The following is an 18,571-nucleotide window of genomic DNA, read 5'->3' as shown; positions in this document are numbered from 1 at the left end:
AATATATTTCTGCAGGAGGAAGCTGTGTTTAGGTCGATGCACGTTCCCTACATACAGTCCTACTCCAGGTCTTGGTAGAGGATCATTCTCTGTCTGGAATTTGAAGATCCAGGCATTGGATTGCCAGAGGGTTTTGTTCCCGGGGTGTTGTAGAGCAAAAATTGGTGGTTCATATTCTTCCTTTTCAGGAATTTGGAAAATAATAACCATTGATGCCAGTCTCTCCAGTTGATTTGAGTGTAGCTACAGTTCAGTGGACTTGGTCTCTTGAGTCCTGTATCTCAGCACTGTTGAGCCCCTAGAAGCCAGCTTTGGGAAACTTCAATTGCAGGACTTGAAAATATTTTTTTGCCTGCGGTGAAGCCAGAAATTGGCACCTGCAGAAATATGTGAGTGGGAGATTTTCTTTTTTTTTCCCCTTTCTCCAATCGGTAGGGGAAAGATTGGCCTTAAGTACTGTTAAGGGTCAGAGTTCATCCCTATCCGTTTTTTTTTCCAGAGTCCGTTGTTTCTCTCTCCTTGATTCATATTTCATACGGTGGGTAATGTAGTCAGTCCTGGCTGTCAGACCACTCTTGTGTCCTTGGGACTTGAATTTGATCTTGTCTGTCATTGTAGAGGCCGCTTTTTGAACCAATCTGCAGATTCTGTTGGTCCTTTATCTTGGAAGGTGGCTTCTTTGGTGGCTATCACTTCACTAGGTGGAGAGTCAGAGTTGGCAGCTCTTTCATGCAAGGAGCTGTTCTTGGTCTCACATCATAATAGGGTGATGTTGTCCTCATCCATTTTTTGCCTAGAATGGTGTCTAGTTTTTACTTGAATCAAGACAATGTCTTGCCTTTTTTTTTTCTGATCCTCAGTTGGCAGGAGTTAGATCACTGCATACCCTGGAGGTAGTTCTGACGGTCACAATTGCTTAATTTGTCGGTACAGGTTAGGAATCCTGGTTTGTGCTGCCAGTAGAGCCCAGGATGGGCAGGAGGCTTCCAGGTAACTATTTTCATTGGATTTGCCAGGCAATTATTCGAACCTATGGCTTGAAAGGGCAAGGCCCCCCACTCCTTTTTTTGGTGAAAGTGCTCGCTATCATGTGTGTGGGGGCATCTTGGGCCATCCGCCATCAGGAGTTAGTGGCTCGGGATTTTAAGGCCATTACATGGTCTTTTGTTCATACATTCAAAGAATTTTACCAGATAGATATCAAAGCCACGGAGGATACTGCTTTGGCCGCAGTATGTTTTGAGCGGCAGGAGTCCTTATCAGGTGGCAGTTTGTCTCCCTCCCCTCAAGAGCATTGCTTTAGGACATCCCATATAGTCATATTATGGTTGCTCTGTGTCCCCTGATGTACAATAAAGAAAATAGGATTTATTCGTCATACTTGCCTGTAAAAATCTTTTTTCTTGGAGTACATCAGGGGACACAGAGGTCCCTCCCATCTTTTTTGGGATATTCATTGCTTTGCTACAAAACTGAGGTCCTTCCTGTGTAGGAGGGAGTTGTATAGGGGAGGACTTCCTGTTTGACTATCTTCCAGTGTCCATCCACCAGTAGGTGGCGTATAACCCATATAGTCATTATTATGGTTGCTCTGTGCCCCGTGATGTACTCCAAGAAAAGGATTTTAAAGGTAAGTATGACGAAAAAAGGTATTATTATTATTATTATTATTATTATTCACGATTTTATATAGTGCCAACAGTTCGTGCAACTCTTTACAATGTTAGGACAAACAGTATAGTTACAATACAATTCAATACAGGAGGAATCAGAGGGCCCTGCTTGTTAGAGCTTACAGGTGTAGGCAACCTCAGCCCTCCAGTTGCTGTGGTGAAACTACAAATCCCATCATGCCTCTGCCTCTAAGAGTCATACCTCTGATTGTCGGGTCTTGCAATGTCTCATGGGACTTGTAGTTTCACCACAGCTGGAGGGCTGAGGTTGCCTACCCCTGATCTAGAAGATCAGCATTCAGTAACAGGTCTAACACACTTCCTCCGCAATACAAACGCATTGGGGGTTATTTACTAAAGGCAAATCCACTTTGCACTACAAGTGCAAACTACAAGTGCAAAGTGCACTTGAAATTGCACTGAAAGTGCACTTGGAAGTGCAGTCGCTGTAGATCTGAGGGGGACATGCAAGGAAAATAAAAAACAGCATTTTAGCTTGCACATGATTGGATAATAAAATCAGCAGAGCTTCCCCTCATTTCAGATCTACCCCTCGGATTTACAGCGACTGCACTTCCAAGTGCACTTTGCACTTGTAGTGCAAAGTGGATTTGCCTTTCGTAAATAACCCCCATTGTCTTTTACCAAACTGAGCTGTATAGCTTGGCGTGTTGCAGAGGTGTTCTGCCTCCTAGAGGCAGCAGCTTACACATGAGAGCTACTTATTGCTTTGAGAGTCAGGTGAAACAAGGTTAGCAAAACTACATGGCGTGGTTAAAGAGGAGTTCAAGGCTGTAAAAGAAAAAAAAAAGTCAGCAGCTACAAATACTGTACCGGCTGACTTTTAATATAAGGACACTTACCTGTGCAGGGATCTTGCGATGTTGGCACCCCTAGCCGCTTCGGGTGCCGGCATCTGTAGTAAGGGAAACATTAAGTGAAGCCTTGCGGCTTCACAGCCTGTTTCCTGTTGCTCATGCGCCAGTTACGAAGAGGTTTATGTCCCAGAAGGCAACGGGGGAAGAAGGGACCAGAAATGTCATAGATCCCTGATCTTACTCGAAAGTGGCAGCGGGGGGGGAAGGAGGAGGGGCTGGAAATGTAGATCATTGATCTTAAAATGAAATGGGAGTGGGTAACTGTCAATACCAGGAACCCGTTACCCCCCTCCCCTCCAGTGCTAGTGCCAAATGTGACAGTGGGATGGGGGGGGCTGCGTGCGAACAAGCGGAGCTTCCCCTTTTGGGTGGAGCGCCACTTTAAAGTGTTGCTGTTACAACTAGATGAGAGCACCCCCAGCCCCCTCTTCCACCTACAATCATCTTTTCCTAAACCTTTGAGATACTTTATCTCAGATGGCCCAGCCACTGGTTAAAAACTATTTTAGCTGGGCCTGTGCTTTGCAATCAGATTCTTTCCGGTTCAGGATTGCAAAGCGTATATGTGGGCCTGACCGAGAGTGATATCTTGCTGGAACGGGGACAGATGCGTAAATGACTAGGTGGTGGACAAGCATAAGTGTAGTAGTTTACACTTCAAGCGCTAGGCTTTTTATCTCTGTAATACAGGTTTTGTTTTTAACTTCTTCTGATGAGATATTTCTTTTCCAGGTATCAGTTTGACCCAGAAATGATGTTCAGGAATCAAGATCAGCAAGGCCACCTTTTGTCCCAGAAGTCTTTGCTTTAGAATATTTCATCTCCTCACTTATCTCTGGTGAAGTAATTGAGCTGCTCTCTGCCAGCCTTGAAGGCTTCAATGATTTGGCTTATCTGTGTCATTTTTGTGCAGGACCTAATCAAACGCCAGCTGGCTATGTGAAATCTGTGGCTATGTCAGTGAATTCCTAAGACTATGTCCTGACAGTTGGGCTTCTGCTGTGATTGGTTGGTTAGAGATACTAGACATTTATAATCTTCTAGATAAAGGGAACCTTTGCCACTTTATTCTTATCCTAGCCAGTCCCCAAAACATTGAAGCTCTCTTTGATAATGAACTAATTATCAATGCTAAACTCTATTGCTGTACTAATACGTCTCAAGTAAATTATTTTTTTAATGCGATGAGACTATTTTTGTTAAGAAAAAATACTGTAATTCTGCAGTTTAAAACCACTAAGAACTTGTTAGTTCCCAATAGCCAGAATTGGTTCTAAAGTTGCTTAACTGTTTGGCAGTTTTGTTAAGCATCTTCATGTATCTAAGATAAGCAAATTGGGAACATCCATCTAATTTATAGAACACATCCCTTTTCCGAAAGAAAGAAAAGTCTCTGAATTGTCTTTTACAGAAATCTAGCCCTGATCAGAAAGTGATAATGACTGCTTTTAAAAAAAAAAAACGTAACCTTGGGCTTCAAGTTTGATGACTGAGGCTTTAAAAGTGGTACAGTCCAAATAAACTGGATTCTAGATTAAAGTGTTCTATAGTGTAATAATAAAATGATAATGCAGATTTTGGCTGTTTGCCTATATGTGATGGTGCTTCTCAATAATCGGTTTGGAGACTAACCTATTATTTTATTTTCAGCATAAAACCCATTTTTGTATTGTATATGCATTTTTCTATACAAGCTGATAATGCAAAGATGACTCGAGACTTAATTTTTTTTTTTACCCCTAAAGCCAGTACTTTCTAAAGCCATCCCATAATTTTTACCTACACTTAATGTTTGTGTGTCATGTACTTCATATGTATGTTCTTGACAGTGTCCCCACCATCCTAATCTTTGAACTTTGCAAATTGAAGATATATTTATCATGATTCATTTTCTTTTTTGGTACCAGCCTATAATTTGAGTAAGGGAATATAGGTTTCATTTTATAGGAGAGTTCATTCAACTTCAATTTCTCAGTGTACTCAAAATCCAAAACTGAGGTATAGCGTGTGTCATGTCTACTTTTCCCATAGCCATAACCAATGTTCATGAATGCCCCATTATGCCTTGCACCAATTTGCCCACCAAATGATCCTTCAGAACCTCACAGTAAGTGTTCTGTCCTTGGTCTTGCCTCTATATGTACGTATTTTATTGTTCAGCTTGCCCTATGGGTTTTTTATAACTGAAAATGTATAAGCAACATGGCTGTCCCAAATGTTTATTGAACTTCAGAACATAAACTTTCTGAAGGACACAGGATTTTTATTGCAGTTAGCCAGCTTCATCTCCCCTTGTTACGTGGCTTGGAGATGACCCAGTCACCCAGCCAACTGATGGCTGTCTACCACCAAACACATTTTGTGAATTATACCTTTCCTCCATATATTTTTCTTTCTTTTTTTTTTTAGCATGATTTGTGCGTGTGTGACTTATTAGAAGTGTTTATTACCGTCAGAAAAACTGACAATTCATTACATTTTTATGTTCTCGCTTCCCATACTGCTTACTGCAGCAAATTGGGAAAATGAATTGCATTATTATAGGTAGAATAGAAATGGGCTATTTTACTAGATTTTAAAGCTGCGCGGTGGTGGTTTGATTATATATGGCATCTGATTAAGTTCTAATAAATTAGTGATTTCTATTTGGATGCATAGCCCAGTTTCATTGCTGAAAGATCCTCTTTCACTCCCTCTGAGATTATGGGCAGGGATCTGATGGGACCAGAGAACCCGCAGCCATGACATGATCCTTTCAAAATTGTCCAAATTATATTTAAAAATTGATACCTTCAATCCTGAGGTGGGAACCAGTCTGTGGACCACTGTTCAGAATGTTTCAGCTCTGCTTTCATTTTATGTGAACTTGAAAGAAAAAATTTTTTATTTAAACTAATACAGAATTGCTTGGCTGAGTTTTTTCTTTCTGCATTGATTAGGCAGTTAAAGCAACATTTTAGTTCATATCGACCCCACCATCATGATTATACTTTTCTCTAACTCCAATCCAAGCAAGCATGGGCCATGCTAAACAATAAAGGGATGACCTCACAGGCTGCTTATAATCCAAAAGTGAATAGGTTGCCAGGGAACTATTTTAACTCCACATTCAGAAGGTTCACAAAACTATAAGGCGATGCCTGACCAGTAGGGATAAATGGCCATCTGCAAAAACAAAGCAACCATAACTTTGCACTGGTAAACATATAGCTGCTACATTAAGATTTTGGGCTTAGTTCTTCATTTTTTGATTTTATTATGATTTGTGTTATATTTGTGATCTACAGATAATTGTAATTTGCTTTTGCCTTGTGAAACTGTTATCCTCATAGAAGTGCCCTTTAAATTATCCTTTTCACTGCTGCACTTTACAATAAAATGTTGAATCTCTATGCATTGTGTTTTCTTTCCTTGTTTATCAGAGAAGGATTTAAAAGCTCTTTACTCTTAGCAGCTCAGACTGCTTTGATGTAGTGAATATCTTTTGCTTTATCTAACTCATGTATAAAAAACTGTTGCGCCTCCCTACATGTGTGAATGATAAAACATCAAAATAACAAAAATGATATCGCATATAAAGGTCATACAGTGCCATAAATTATACACCTAAAAAGCACAAAGAATTGTCCAGTCCTTCCCAATGAGTGAAAAAAGTCTCTGCTGAGGTGCAACAAATAAACGTTTTTGTGACAAAAGATCATCCAGTGACGGTCAATATCTTCCAATAAAATCTTTTATAAATGGTATGACACCGCAGTGCTCTAGTAATTCCCACCACCGTTTCTGCTATGTGCTCACCTCCCAAGTTGGATCTGCTAATAGCAAGGTCTGAAAACGCCTTCCCCTTTGGCAGGGGGTGCCTTAACAATGCTGCTCCAATTTGGGATACTCCTTACACGCTTCTTTCCACCTCCCTTCTATGTTCACATATAGAGGGTGTATGGCCCTTTAAATTTCTGTGCATCCGTCCTATACTGGGCTCAAATGAGAGAGGATCCCCATAGCGTAAAAGGTTTAAACAGCAAATCTTTATTATAATAATTACACTTACAGATGTGTTAAGTATTCAAGTCTGTGTTAAATACTGTGGGGCTGCGGCTCTCGCTTCACTTCCAGTTTTCAGCAGTCAACCGGCTCCACCCAACGCGTGTTGTCACATGACTTTCTCAGAGGTACCTACAACTTTTTTTTTTTTCACTCAATGGGAAGGATTGTATGCTTCTTTATGTGCTTTTTATGTTTATAATAGGATATGAATTTATGACACTATGCTCTTTATATGTGATATTTAGTTTTTTTGAGGTTTTACCATTCACACGTGTAGGGAGGCACAACAGTTTTCATGGAAGTTGAAAGTTAGGACAACAGGAACAATTTTCATACACATTGCGTCAGTGCTTTTGCTGCCTGGACATAGAATCTGCATAAATATACATTCCAAGATGATAGGAAAATGTCCCCCTTCACGGTACAGTAAAAATGACAGTGATTCTAGAGCTCCTGGATCACTTTTACTGTTGGGAGCTGACTGAAAAGAAGGTACCCAGTTCATAGTTGCAGTTAACCCCTTAAGCTCAGGTTGTATATAAATGGCCTAAGGACAGCAAGTGGTTAAACTTATTTATATACAAAATGGATAGCTGAGACTAATATTTAAGACCTCCTTAGATTAGTAACATGAGGTGTGGATGTGGGTAACTATCCAGAGCTTGTGCACAAGGAGAACCAGTGATTTATGATCCAGATGGCATGTGCAAGGACTGAGCAATAGGAATAGGTGCATTTGTCATATACCAGACTATTTCTATTGAATACTGTACTAGGCTTTTAATATGCTTTGTTCAAAGCCATGAGACATTTGGGTGGCAGTAATGGGCACTGATCAGCACTGGTTGGTTACACTGATGGGCAGCACTGATTGGCTCCACTGATGGGCATTGATAGGTGGCACTCATGGGCATTGATAGATGGCGATGGCAAAGGCAGGGGGTACTGGTGGGCACAGATGAGGCAGAATTGCCTTTTCCTCTTCGGGACCGATGTCCCTTGCACATAAGCTGGTGATCGGCTTTTTTTTCTCCTCACGCTGTTAGCGTGAGAAGAAAATAAAACAAAAACGATTACCAAGCTTACCATGTGAAAAAATTCACAAAATTCACAAAAATACAACAGGATATCCTTTAAATCACATAAACAAGGGCATATTAGGTATTGCTTCCCCATATGTCATATTTCTTCCCTCAGGATTATCCTTGTCTACGCCCTCCATGGCTGCCATATTTTATTAAATTTTTTAGGGCAATTCCTGTTAAGGTATGTTAATTTGTAGAGTGGGAGTACAGCATTTATTGACTTTTCCCATGATCCAACCGTGGGGGGAGAGGGGGCATTCTAATGCAGTACAATTTCCCTCTTCGCATAGAAGAAAAGGTAAGTTAGTAGTAATTTGGTGTATCTAGGCCTTTGGTCATCGTCCTGGATGCCCAGAAGCACCAGATCTGGGGATACCGGGAGGTTCAGCTGAAGGTGGCCATTGACAGAGTCCAACTCCTCAGCCCAGTATTTAGCAATTTTGGGGCAGCTCCAAAACATATGAAAATGTGTGCCTATGTTATTTTGACACCGAGGGCAGTCCAGTGATCGTTGTGGATAGAACCTGTGGAGCCTCTGGGGAGTATAGTAAACCCTGTGTAAGAATTTGACCTGTATCAGTCTTTCTTTTGAGGATATCAGTAAAGCAGTACTATCCGCCAAACAGTCATCCCAGTCCTCTCTCTCTAGGTCAGGTATGTCTGCCTTCCACTGATCCCAAAGTCTGTCTATCTTAGTGGAGTCGTTCTTTAACAAATCCAAGTATAGGGCAGATAGGGGTTTTTCCAGTCTCTCTTGAGCCAACACCACCTCAATGGGATCCATTGTCAGTCTAATTGGCGTTGGGAATTGGGCCCTGGTGGCGTGACGCAGCTGGAGGTACCTAAAGTACATCCACCCCGGGAGATGGTGTTTAGTTTGAAGGGTCGTGAATGGTAGTATGTCACCCCCTGAGATAATGTCCCCGAAAGTTTTGATACCATGTCTGGCCCAAATCAGTGGGTCTGGCCCTGTCCTGATATGCGGAAGGTTAGGGTTTCCCCAGAGAGGACAGAAGGGGGACCAGCTCCCAGGACCCACAAGCCCCCGCCTGGCCGTCGTCCTGACCTTAAGGGTTGTTTTAGTAGGCAGTGGGAGGTGATCATATGCCCGATGTCCCCTATAGACAAGGTTACCCAGCTCCCGGAGTGAACCAAGAACAGCCGCCTCCAGGCATACAGCTGCGTTTCCCTTAAAGAGGGCATACCACCACCTGACTGTGACCAGCACAGCCGCCCAGAAGTAATTTCGATAGTTTGGCAGTGCGGGGCCCCCCGCAGTGGACAGGGAGTGTCAGAGTTGATCTAGCCAGTCTGGGAGCAGCTCCCCCCAGGATGAAGGAACCCACACATCTATCCACCTCCACAAAAAGGAGTTGGGTATCCAGGTAGGACTGTTACAAAAACACACATAAAAATTTTGGAAGAAACAACATCTTCAGAAGATTTATGCGTCCCATAAGATTCAGAGGCAGGGAGGCCCATGAGGCACACCTGGTCTGGAGTTGGGTCATGACTGGTAGCAGATTTAGTTCATTAAAGCTTGTCAGCTCCCTCTTGATCTGGATACCCAAATACTTGAATTGGTCCACCCAGAAAAGAGGTATGTTTATGTTAGGATCACGGGCCTGGGGGTCCAAAGGAAAAAAATGTTGGATTTGGACCAATTAATACGTATGCCCGAGAACTTGCCAAATTTAACAAATATCTCTAGAGCAGCTGTCAGCGATTCACCCGCATCCTGCAGATACAGTAGGGTGTCATCCGTGTATATAGAAACTTTCTCTTCCAGGGAGCCCACCTTCAATCCCCCCACCCTCTCCGAGTTCCTAATTAGGATTGCCAGGAGTTCAAGCGCGAGCGCAAAGAGGGCTGGGGACAAAGGGCATCCCTGACGTGTGCCCCTTTGCAGTGGAAAGGGCGCTGACAGCCTGTCATTGGTTCGGATACATGCTAAGGGTGCCCGGTAAAGCATATGGATCCATTGGAGAAACCTAGGACCGAATCCGAACCGGCACAGCGCTGCCCACAGGAAGACCCATTCCACCGAAATCAAACGCCTTTTCGGCGTCCAATGAGGCGATGACCCGCTTGCCGCTGTTTACATGAGTTACAGACATATTAAAAAAGAGGTGGCAGAGATTGAGGTCGGTACCCTTCCCAGGCATAAACCCAGTTTGATCTGGGTGGACCACCTCCCCCAACACCGAAGACAACCTGTTTGCCAGGATTTTTGCCAAAATCTTGGCGTCAACATTTAAGAGGGAGATCGGTCGGTATGAGGAGCAGTCTAAGGGATCCTTGCCTGGTTTGGGTATCAACACCACCACTGCCTCAGACATGGACTCAGGGAGTGTCTCTAATGTAAAGAATTGAGCATATAGGGATACAAGCCGAGGGGCCAGTAGGTCCTGATAGTGTGAGTAGAACTCTGTAGGCAGGCCGTCTTCCCCGCCTGCAGTTGGGAGAGAGCATTCTGGACCTCCTCCAGGGTAATGTCAGTTTCTAGGTCCTTAGGAACCCTGTCGCTAAGAGTTGGCAGAGGAATTCTAGCCAAGTACTCAGACAACTCAGAGGAGGAATATTCCACCCTGGAGGAGTACAGATGCTGGTTAATACTGGGCAAATCTATTGTTTATGTCTCCGGGGGATTTCAAAAGCGTTCCACCTGAGCCCCTGACTCCGCCAATGTGAGTGACAGCGAACTGTCCCTTAGCCAACCATGCCATCATGCGGGCGCTCTTATTACCGTATTCAAAAATTTTGTAGGCTGTGGTAAGGAGCGGCTTCTGCGTCCCCTCCACTCTGAATAGTGAAAGCTGTCTCAGCGCAAACTGCCAGTCCCCATATGTTACCTGGTCAGGGTGTGTCACATAAGCCTCCTCCTTCAACCTGGCCTCCTCCTCCAACCCCTCCAAAGAAAGTGTGGCTTTCCTATGGGCCGCTTATATACGCGCTATGTACTCCCCTCTGGTCCAGACCTTAAAGGCATCCCAGGTGACCACAGGAGTAGTAGTGGCACATCCCCTCCTGCACTGTCTCCTGAACTCCCTCATCCTCAATCCAGTAACGAGACAACCTCTATAGCCGCTCCCCAGGGGGCCCAAATATATCTTGAGTAATAACGGTGTGTGGTCTGAGATACCCCTGGATAAAATACCAACATCCACAGTCCTTCTAAGTACAGAGCGGGATGCGTATATCATGTCAATATGGGACAAGGTTTTAAATGTAGTGGAATGACAAGTGAACTGTTTGGTAGTGGGATTGGAGTGACGCCAAACATCCGATAAGGTGAAGGCACTGGCCCACTCAGCCAAGCCAGGCACCCATCGGGAGACGGAATGGAGTCTATCCAGGTCTGAGGTAGGGGTCAGGTTGAAATCCCCCATCACCAGAATGTCCTCCACCCCGTAATCGATCACCATCTGCATTACAGTGTATAGTAAGGCTGTATCAGCCGGGGGAGATACAATCCCGCCAGGACACAAGGACTATTAGCAATTAGTGCATGGAGGATGACATATCTGCCCCCGGGGTCTGTTCTGATATCCAAGAGCTGGAAAGGTAGCTGCTTGTGTATCAGAGTGCTGACACCCCTAGAGTAAGTGGAGTATGTTGCATGGAAATGGGAGTCCACCCAGGCCTTTTTAAGGCTCATTATACGAGAGCCCAATAGGTGGGTTTTCTGTAGCACACATATGTGAGGGGAATATTTCCTAATATAATTGAAGACTAATGATCTCTTATGAGCAGAATTAAGTCCCCGCGCATTCCAAGAAGTCACAGATACCTGAGCCATTTCAGTGTGACCATATTAATACAGGAGTTATCATGGTCTGTGTGTGAAAGCACTCCACTCCTCCAGGGAATCAACCAGCCAGCTCCGGTCCTCCCTCTCTTCCCCACCCCGTGGCCACAAATGCTGGAAAGGTGATCATGCCATAAAGGAACATACAGGTTACAAAACAACGTAAACTTAAAACTGTAAACCATACCCAACAATGCAATCAAAACTTGGTCAGCAACGGCCGACCTTCCTTTCCCCACCACCCCGCAGATCCCAACCAAGGTAAGTCTGCATATTGCCCAATTAACCTGCCCGAAGGCAACCAACTTCTGGGAGGCGTGTGTTAATTCCAAGAGTCAGCAGTTTGCATCGCCTGTGCTCCAGCAACAAACTTATAGATAGATAAAGGGAGTTAGTCACATAGGTTGTGAGCAACATAGGCACAAGAGATGCTGCTATAGCATCCTAACCGGTTTGTGGAAATCACCTGGACTGTAGCAGGGGCTTACTTACAGTTTCTGTTTCAATAGGGAGAATATAGATAAAGCTAATAATGTTATGGTAGTTCATCGGTCGTGAATCCTAGTATGAGCGCACACCCTGCTACCAGCACACAGGAAGCACCCCACACCGTGGTAGAGAAGGATAGTGGTTCGTCTGCATCAAGGTTTGATGTAAAGTTCAGCAGCTCCATGTCAGAAGAAACAAAAGGTAAATAAGAGGGAACTTTATATTCCGGTAGAGAGTATACAGCAACATAGATCAAGTTATCCTGTCACCAGTGTGCAGCCATCAGTGAAGCACATCTATAACAGGGAGGAGTCAGCTGACCCCATAGCCGAAAAATAATGCAGATCAGTTATACATACAAAATGGACACAGCCAGTGTACTCCAATGAACTTAACTGCCTAGTGGAATAAACAAGTGATTTATTAGAACCGCAGGTCTTCATCCCAGAGGGGGGGCAGTTTCCAGCCACTTAGCCGCCTCTTTTGGGGATGTAAAAAAGCGGACTGTTTCCCCATCGGTCACCCGGAGTTTGACAGGGAAAAGTACACTATATTTAATTCCCTTGGAGCGGAGGCCCGCCTTTACTGTATCAAACGAGCGCTGAAGCTTTTGTGTTTCAATGGAGAAGTCCGGGAATAACACGAGACAGTTATTCTGATACATCAGCTCCCCTGCCGCTCTAGCAGCTCTAAGCAGCTCATCCCGGTCTCTAAAATTAAGGAGGAGACGCATGATAAAGGTGCGGGGGGAGCCCTGTGGGCCAAGCTGTGGCGGCAGTCTGTGAGCTCTCTCCACCGTAAAATAGGGGGACATGTGGGCTGCAGGAAGCAAAGAGCGGAGCAGCTCCTCTGCAAATACAGTGGGGTTCTTACCCTCCGCCAGACCCATGATGCGGATGTTGTTCTGACGACATCTGTTTTCAGAATCTGGCGCCAGTGTTATCTCCCACCACATCTTCCACCTGTCCCACTCGGGTCTCCGCCGTGGTCAGCCTGGAACGAACTTTGTCCAGGTCCTGCCGAATGAGGCCCACGTCCATCTGTACCTCCTCTATTTTCGTGGTCAGGGCTGCCTGGCATGAGGCAACGGCCGTCTGGCAGGTAGCAATCGCGGCCATGACTTCCAGGATGCCTAGAGCCGGTGCAGCAGATCCCGCCTGTGCGTCTGTTTGAGACGCCATGTTGGCACGGGGCACCTCTCTCCTAGGCCTCTGGATAGTGGGGCTGGTCTCCAGTGGTATTTCAGGGGGAAATTTGAGTTTCCTTCCCCCTTTGCCCCTTGGGTAGTTTAGAACAGTGGTCATCAACCCTGTCCTCAGGGCCCACTAACAGGCCAGGTTTGCAAGATAACTGAGATACATCACAGGTGATATCATTTGCTGCTCAGTGATTGCAGTATTCTAGTCTGCATCTCCCCAAGGTAATACATAAAACCTGGCCTGTTAGTGGGCCCTGAGGACAGGGTTGATGACTACTGGTCTAGAAGACATTCACCGCTGATTTAGCCGGTATACAGCGTCGTTTGACCCGGTTAGATGAAATGCAGGATCAATGAAGCAGCAGAGCTCTGAGATGCACATCCGTTCACTCCGCCATCTTGGACACGCCCCCAGGTTAGTTAATCTTTACATAAAATCTGTAAAGGTGACTTAACACCGAACCCCCTCCCCACAGTCTCCGCTGTACTTTACTCTCGTGATCCTATGCTGTCAGGGCTCTTGCAAGCCACTCCACTAGTCCAAGGATTTGAAATCCTTGCTGCTTTCTCTCCTCTCCATCCAGCGCTGCAGGGGGTGGTCCAGACAGATCCTCATTGGTGAGCGTTGTCCATGTGGAGTGGCTTGCAGCAGTGTTGACCGCTCAGGATCACAGAAAGTAAGTACAGCGGGACCCAGGTGGGAGGGAGGGGTTCCAGTGTTGGGTCACCTTTTACATATTTTACTGTAAAAGGTGAACTAACACTTTAAAGGGTAGCCTGGGCTGACCTTTCTATTAGCGGCTTGGCTATTGTGCTAAACCAATACTTTGAGACACTGACCTGCAGCAAGTATCCAGATCAAGGAGCATTTTTCTTTCTGGAAATTTTATAGATTTACTTTATACTCCTGCACATTTGCCCTTCCAACTTTTTTCAACGCCATTTTTTTAGCTGTGTTATGAGTAAATAATATTTATATTTTTGTAAATTCTTTATGAATGTTTTAAAGGGGTGTAACTGGCTCAAAAAAAAAAAAAGAGGCAATGTTTCATAAAGAAGTTACATCAAGCTGTGTGTGCTGTTACCAGTCCAAAATAATTTGTACCAAGTACATCACATAGACCACTATGCTAACAGCGTTTGTGTGGGTATGGATGACTGATGAACAAAGAGGATGGAGTTTAAATACACGGTCTAAAAAAAAAAGATTGTGCATAGTTTAAATTAACCGACATGTACACAAATAGTTAAAAATTTTATTAGAAAAATAAAAAATACATATACAGATCACTTATGGAATCTCTAATGCACTATAAAAAACATTATTCTACAAGTAACACAGAAAACTGGAGAAATGCCCACAGGAATTCAAGTACAACTCATGCTAAATGTTGGTTATAGAGTGGGGAAGAGTAGACTGGCCATACAATACCTGAATTTTATGTATATATTTTTTTAATCCCCAACATTTCAGCATAAAGGGTAACAGATATCTCCATAGTTGCAGTAGCATTTTAAAAGGGCTACAACCACCATAACAATACCATTGAGTACGTAATAAATATTTTTCATTATTTATGATTTTTTTTTTTCTTTAGTCAGTTGGGGTCAAATCGACAATTGTTTTGGACCACAGTGACCAGAAAATTCAAAGGAGCAGGCTAGAAATTTTTTCCAAACAAATACATTTCTGACAGTGCATGTGGTTTTTATTCAGGAAAACACATTCATTCCAAAACCAAATGTTAACCACTTCCATACCGCAGGCCGTCTTATGACGCCCTGGTCTTACAGTGGTGATATCTGAATGATGCCTGCATTTGCAGGCATCATTCAGATATAATTTTTTTCAGCCAGCGATTCCCTTCACCGCAGGAACAATCCTAGCGGCTGTTCAGCCTCTTGATCGTTCTTACAGGCAGTGGGAGGGGGCGCCCTCCCTTCTCTGGTGCGTCTAAGGGCTCACCCGTGCAGGAACCATAGTCATAGAGGAAACGGAGGGACAGATGGTCCCCGGCAGCCTCTGACTCTTGGAGGTCCGGGCGCAATGTTATGCCGTCATGTCCGGTGGAAGTAAACAATGCAGGGGATTCGGCTGGAAAGCCTGAGATCATTCATTTTTTTTTTTTTTTTTTTTTCAATCTCAGGCTTTCCAGCCTGGAGGAGAGATGTGGGGTCTTATTGACCCCACATCTCCATAAAGTGGACATGTCACGCACTATTCCGATTGACAAGGGATGTTTACATTCCTTGTAATAGTAATAAAAGCAAACAGGTTTTATTTAATTTTTTTTTTTTAAAGGGAAAGTGTAAAAATAAAACAAATTTGTAAAATAAAACAATAAAAAAATTAAATAAAAATAAACCGCCCACGTGCTCGCACACAGAAGCGAACGCATACGCAAGTCGCGTCCGCATATGTAAACGACGGTCAAACCACACATGTGAGGTATCACCGTGAATGTTAAAGCGAGAGCAATAATTCTAGCCCAAGACCTTCTCTGCAACTCCAAACTGGTAACCTGTAAACAATTTTAAAGCGCCGCCTCTGATGATTTTTAGGTACCGAAGTTTGGCGCCATTCCACGAGTGTGCGCAATGTTAAAGCGTGACATGTGATTTATCGATTTACTCAGCGTAACATCATCTGTCACATTACAGAAAAAAATTGGGCTAACTTTTTACTGTTTTGGAGGTTTTTTTATTCATGAATGTGTTTTTCTTTTTCCAAAAAAAAAACATGTTTGAAAAATTGCTGCGCAAATAACGTGTGACATAAAAAGTTGCAATGACCGCCATTTTATTCCCTAGGGTCACTGCTAAAAAATTATAAATATATTTTTAGTTGGGGGTTCTGAGTAATATTTTAGCAAACAAATGATGATTTTTACATGTAGGAGAGGAGTGCTGGACTTTGCTTGGTATGGTAGTGGTTAAAAGCAAATAAAAGTTTGAAGTACTTTCAGATGACATTCCTCAAATGTACTGAGAATTTCCATTCAAATAGTCCTAAGTAAATCTATTAGTGTATGGCCAGCTTTAGAATCTGTCAGATTTTATTGTCCTCTGCATACCTGAGGAGGAGTCTTATTTTCTCTACTCCCTGTCCCAGTGACTCCATACTGTTGCATCTTCACTTCACAAAACAACAATAAAAATCTGAAGACCGCATCTGTCCACTCAATTGCAAGTTTCAAAAAAAAAAAGTGTATAGAGTGTCATTTTAATTGCTAATTAGGTGTAACACAAACTTAAATTCCTCCAAGTATTTTTTAGTCCTTTGGAGAATTTAGCATTGACTGACTGACAGACATGTTGGTATGTGAAGTCAAGTGGATGGATCTTCTTAATGGAGTGCTGGAGACAAGTAAATAATGGCTGGTGTGTTCCTAACATAATACTAGGTTTCAGTAGCATAAGCCTTTAATCATTTTCACTCTCTGGTGCACTGTGACTGTGCTTGTATTATGCAGGCACAGTATGTCCTTTCAAATCCTGCTACCAGCCTGCATAGGTATTACAGATCTATCAAACCAGCAAGATGGTAGGGAATGAAAGGTAATTATTCAATGAACCCAAAGACTGATAACTGCACTCATAAACAAAATTAAACAAGATACTATTATACAAAAATAGAAAACCCAAGAACAAAACCCTTTTGTATTACATACTTAAAAACAACAGATCTGTCTTTAAAAATACAGCATGTAAATTGGGGGCGCCCCTCTTTCCCAGTTAATCCCTAAATTGCATAACGACATTCTATAATATGGATTGTAGTAATGCACTTTGGGGGTTAATAGTTCTTATTTTTCAGTCTTTCGGTTTACTGATTATGCATCTTTTAGGGGATGCAAAACATAGGTATAGTGCAGAATAGAATATTTAAAAGGGGAGGTGTGCAGCAGTCATTTATTTAATTTTTTTTTTTTTTCTTCCAAAGAAAAGGAATAAATAATATTCTGCTAACGAACCTCCAAACATTAAGGCCTCATGCACACTAGATGCTTCCTCTCCAAGCAGCGTAAAAAAATGCACCTAAAGCCACATTTTACAAACTCCTTTAGGTGCATTAAAGCAGTAGTAAAGTCCAAAGTAACAAATGGGGAAAATACTGCGCTATATTAAACAAAGGATTAATGAAAATCGTGCTTAAAAAATATATGTGAATACAAAAAATGTGATTACAAAAAACAAAAAATGAATAAAACAAAGCAGCCGCTCAATGTGAGATACACACAATAATACAAATAATAACAAAGGTAGCAGCGCTAATATCCCTAAGTGAGCCGTATTAAATGTTGAAATTAACCTTAGTATTTAACAAAGGAAAACATTTTTTTACAAGCCGTGAATATCACCGAACTTATTAAATAATGTCCACATTCATTAATGTAACACAAACAGAGCAGATATTAGTCCTAAAATAATATTCCAAAACAATTGTATTCCAAAGAAATAGAGGTGTGTTGTGAGAAGACCAGGACCCAGCTCCGGTTTTCAGCGTAATGAATAAGTAATAATGTAACCTTTCCTCCACCGCACCACTGTGATATTCAATAAGAAGTGCGCGCTTACCACAAGGCAAGCCCAGGAGAGCTTGCGACCTTAACCCGGTCGGGGCCTTTAACTGGACGAACCAGAGGGGAAAAAACTCCACTTCCTACTGCCAGGGGGAATGTTGGATGACACAGCTCCACCAAGCATCAAGGATCGGTCACACCATGGAGGGAAATATGAATAGCTCCAAGTACCGGGGATGGTTCCCATTCACAGGCTCCCCGGAAAAAGAAATGGAAACACCATAGCGTAATCCTGGTACTACCATTTATTAAAAAAATGTTGAAAAGGTACTTACAATATAGCAGAGTCAAAACAGCATAAAATCACCCGGCTGGCTTAAACAGTCACCCGTCCTACAGTCGGTACATGCAGCACGTCAGCTGACGTGCTGCGTAGGACGGGTGACTGTTTAAGCCGGCCGGCTGATTTTATGCTGTTTTGACTCTGCTATATTGTAAGTACCTTTTCAACATTTTTTAAATAAATGGTAGTACCAGGATTACGCTATGGTGTTTCCATTTCTTTTTCCGGGGAGCCTGTGAATGGGAACCATCCCCGGTACTTGGAGCTATTCATATTTCCCTCCATGGTGTGACCGATCCTTGATGCTTGGTGGAGCTGTGTCATCCAACATTCCCCCTGGCAGTAGGAAGTGGAGTTTTTTCCCCTCTGGTTCGTCCAGTTAAAGGCCCCGACCGGGTTAAGGTCGCAAGCTCTCCTGGGCTTGCCTTGTGGTAAGCGCGCACTTCTTATTGAATATCACAGTGGTGCGGTGGAGGAAAGGTTACCCTATTACTTATTCATTACGCTGAAAACCGGAGCTGGGTCCT

General features: G+C 43.2%; 1 protein-coding gene across 1 annotated transcript in view; it reads left to right on the top strand.

The window, feature by feature from the left end:
- GNS (glucosamine (N-acetyl)-6-sulfatase) overlaps positions 1-5,943 on the top strand; it is a 54,471-nt gene extending 48,528 nt beyond the window's left edge. The window contains exon 14 of the mRNA XM_073620120.1: positions 3,284-5,943. Within this exon, the coding sequence (XP_073476221.1) occupies positions 3,284-3,362 (79 nt within the window). The 3' untranslated portion in view covers positions 3,363-5,943. The remainder of the gene's footprint in view (positions 1-3,283) is intronic.
- Positions 5,944-18,571: the final 12,628 nt, after the last annotated feature.

The sequence above is a fragment of the Aquarana catesbeiana genome, linkage group LG03 (assembly GCF_042186555.1).
Source record: "Aquarana catesbeiana isolate 2022-GZ linkage group LG03, ASM4218655v1, whole genome shotgun sequence".
Lineage (NCBI taxonomy): Eukaryota > Metazoa > Chordata > Amphibia > Anura > Ranidae > Aquarana > Aquarana catesbeiana.
Note: the sequence above shows the minus strand (reverse complement) of the source record. Positions and strands in the feature narration are given on the sequence as shown.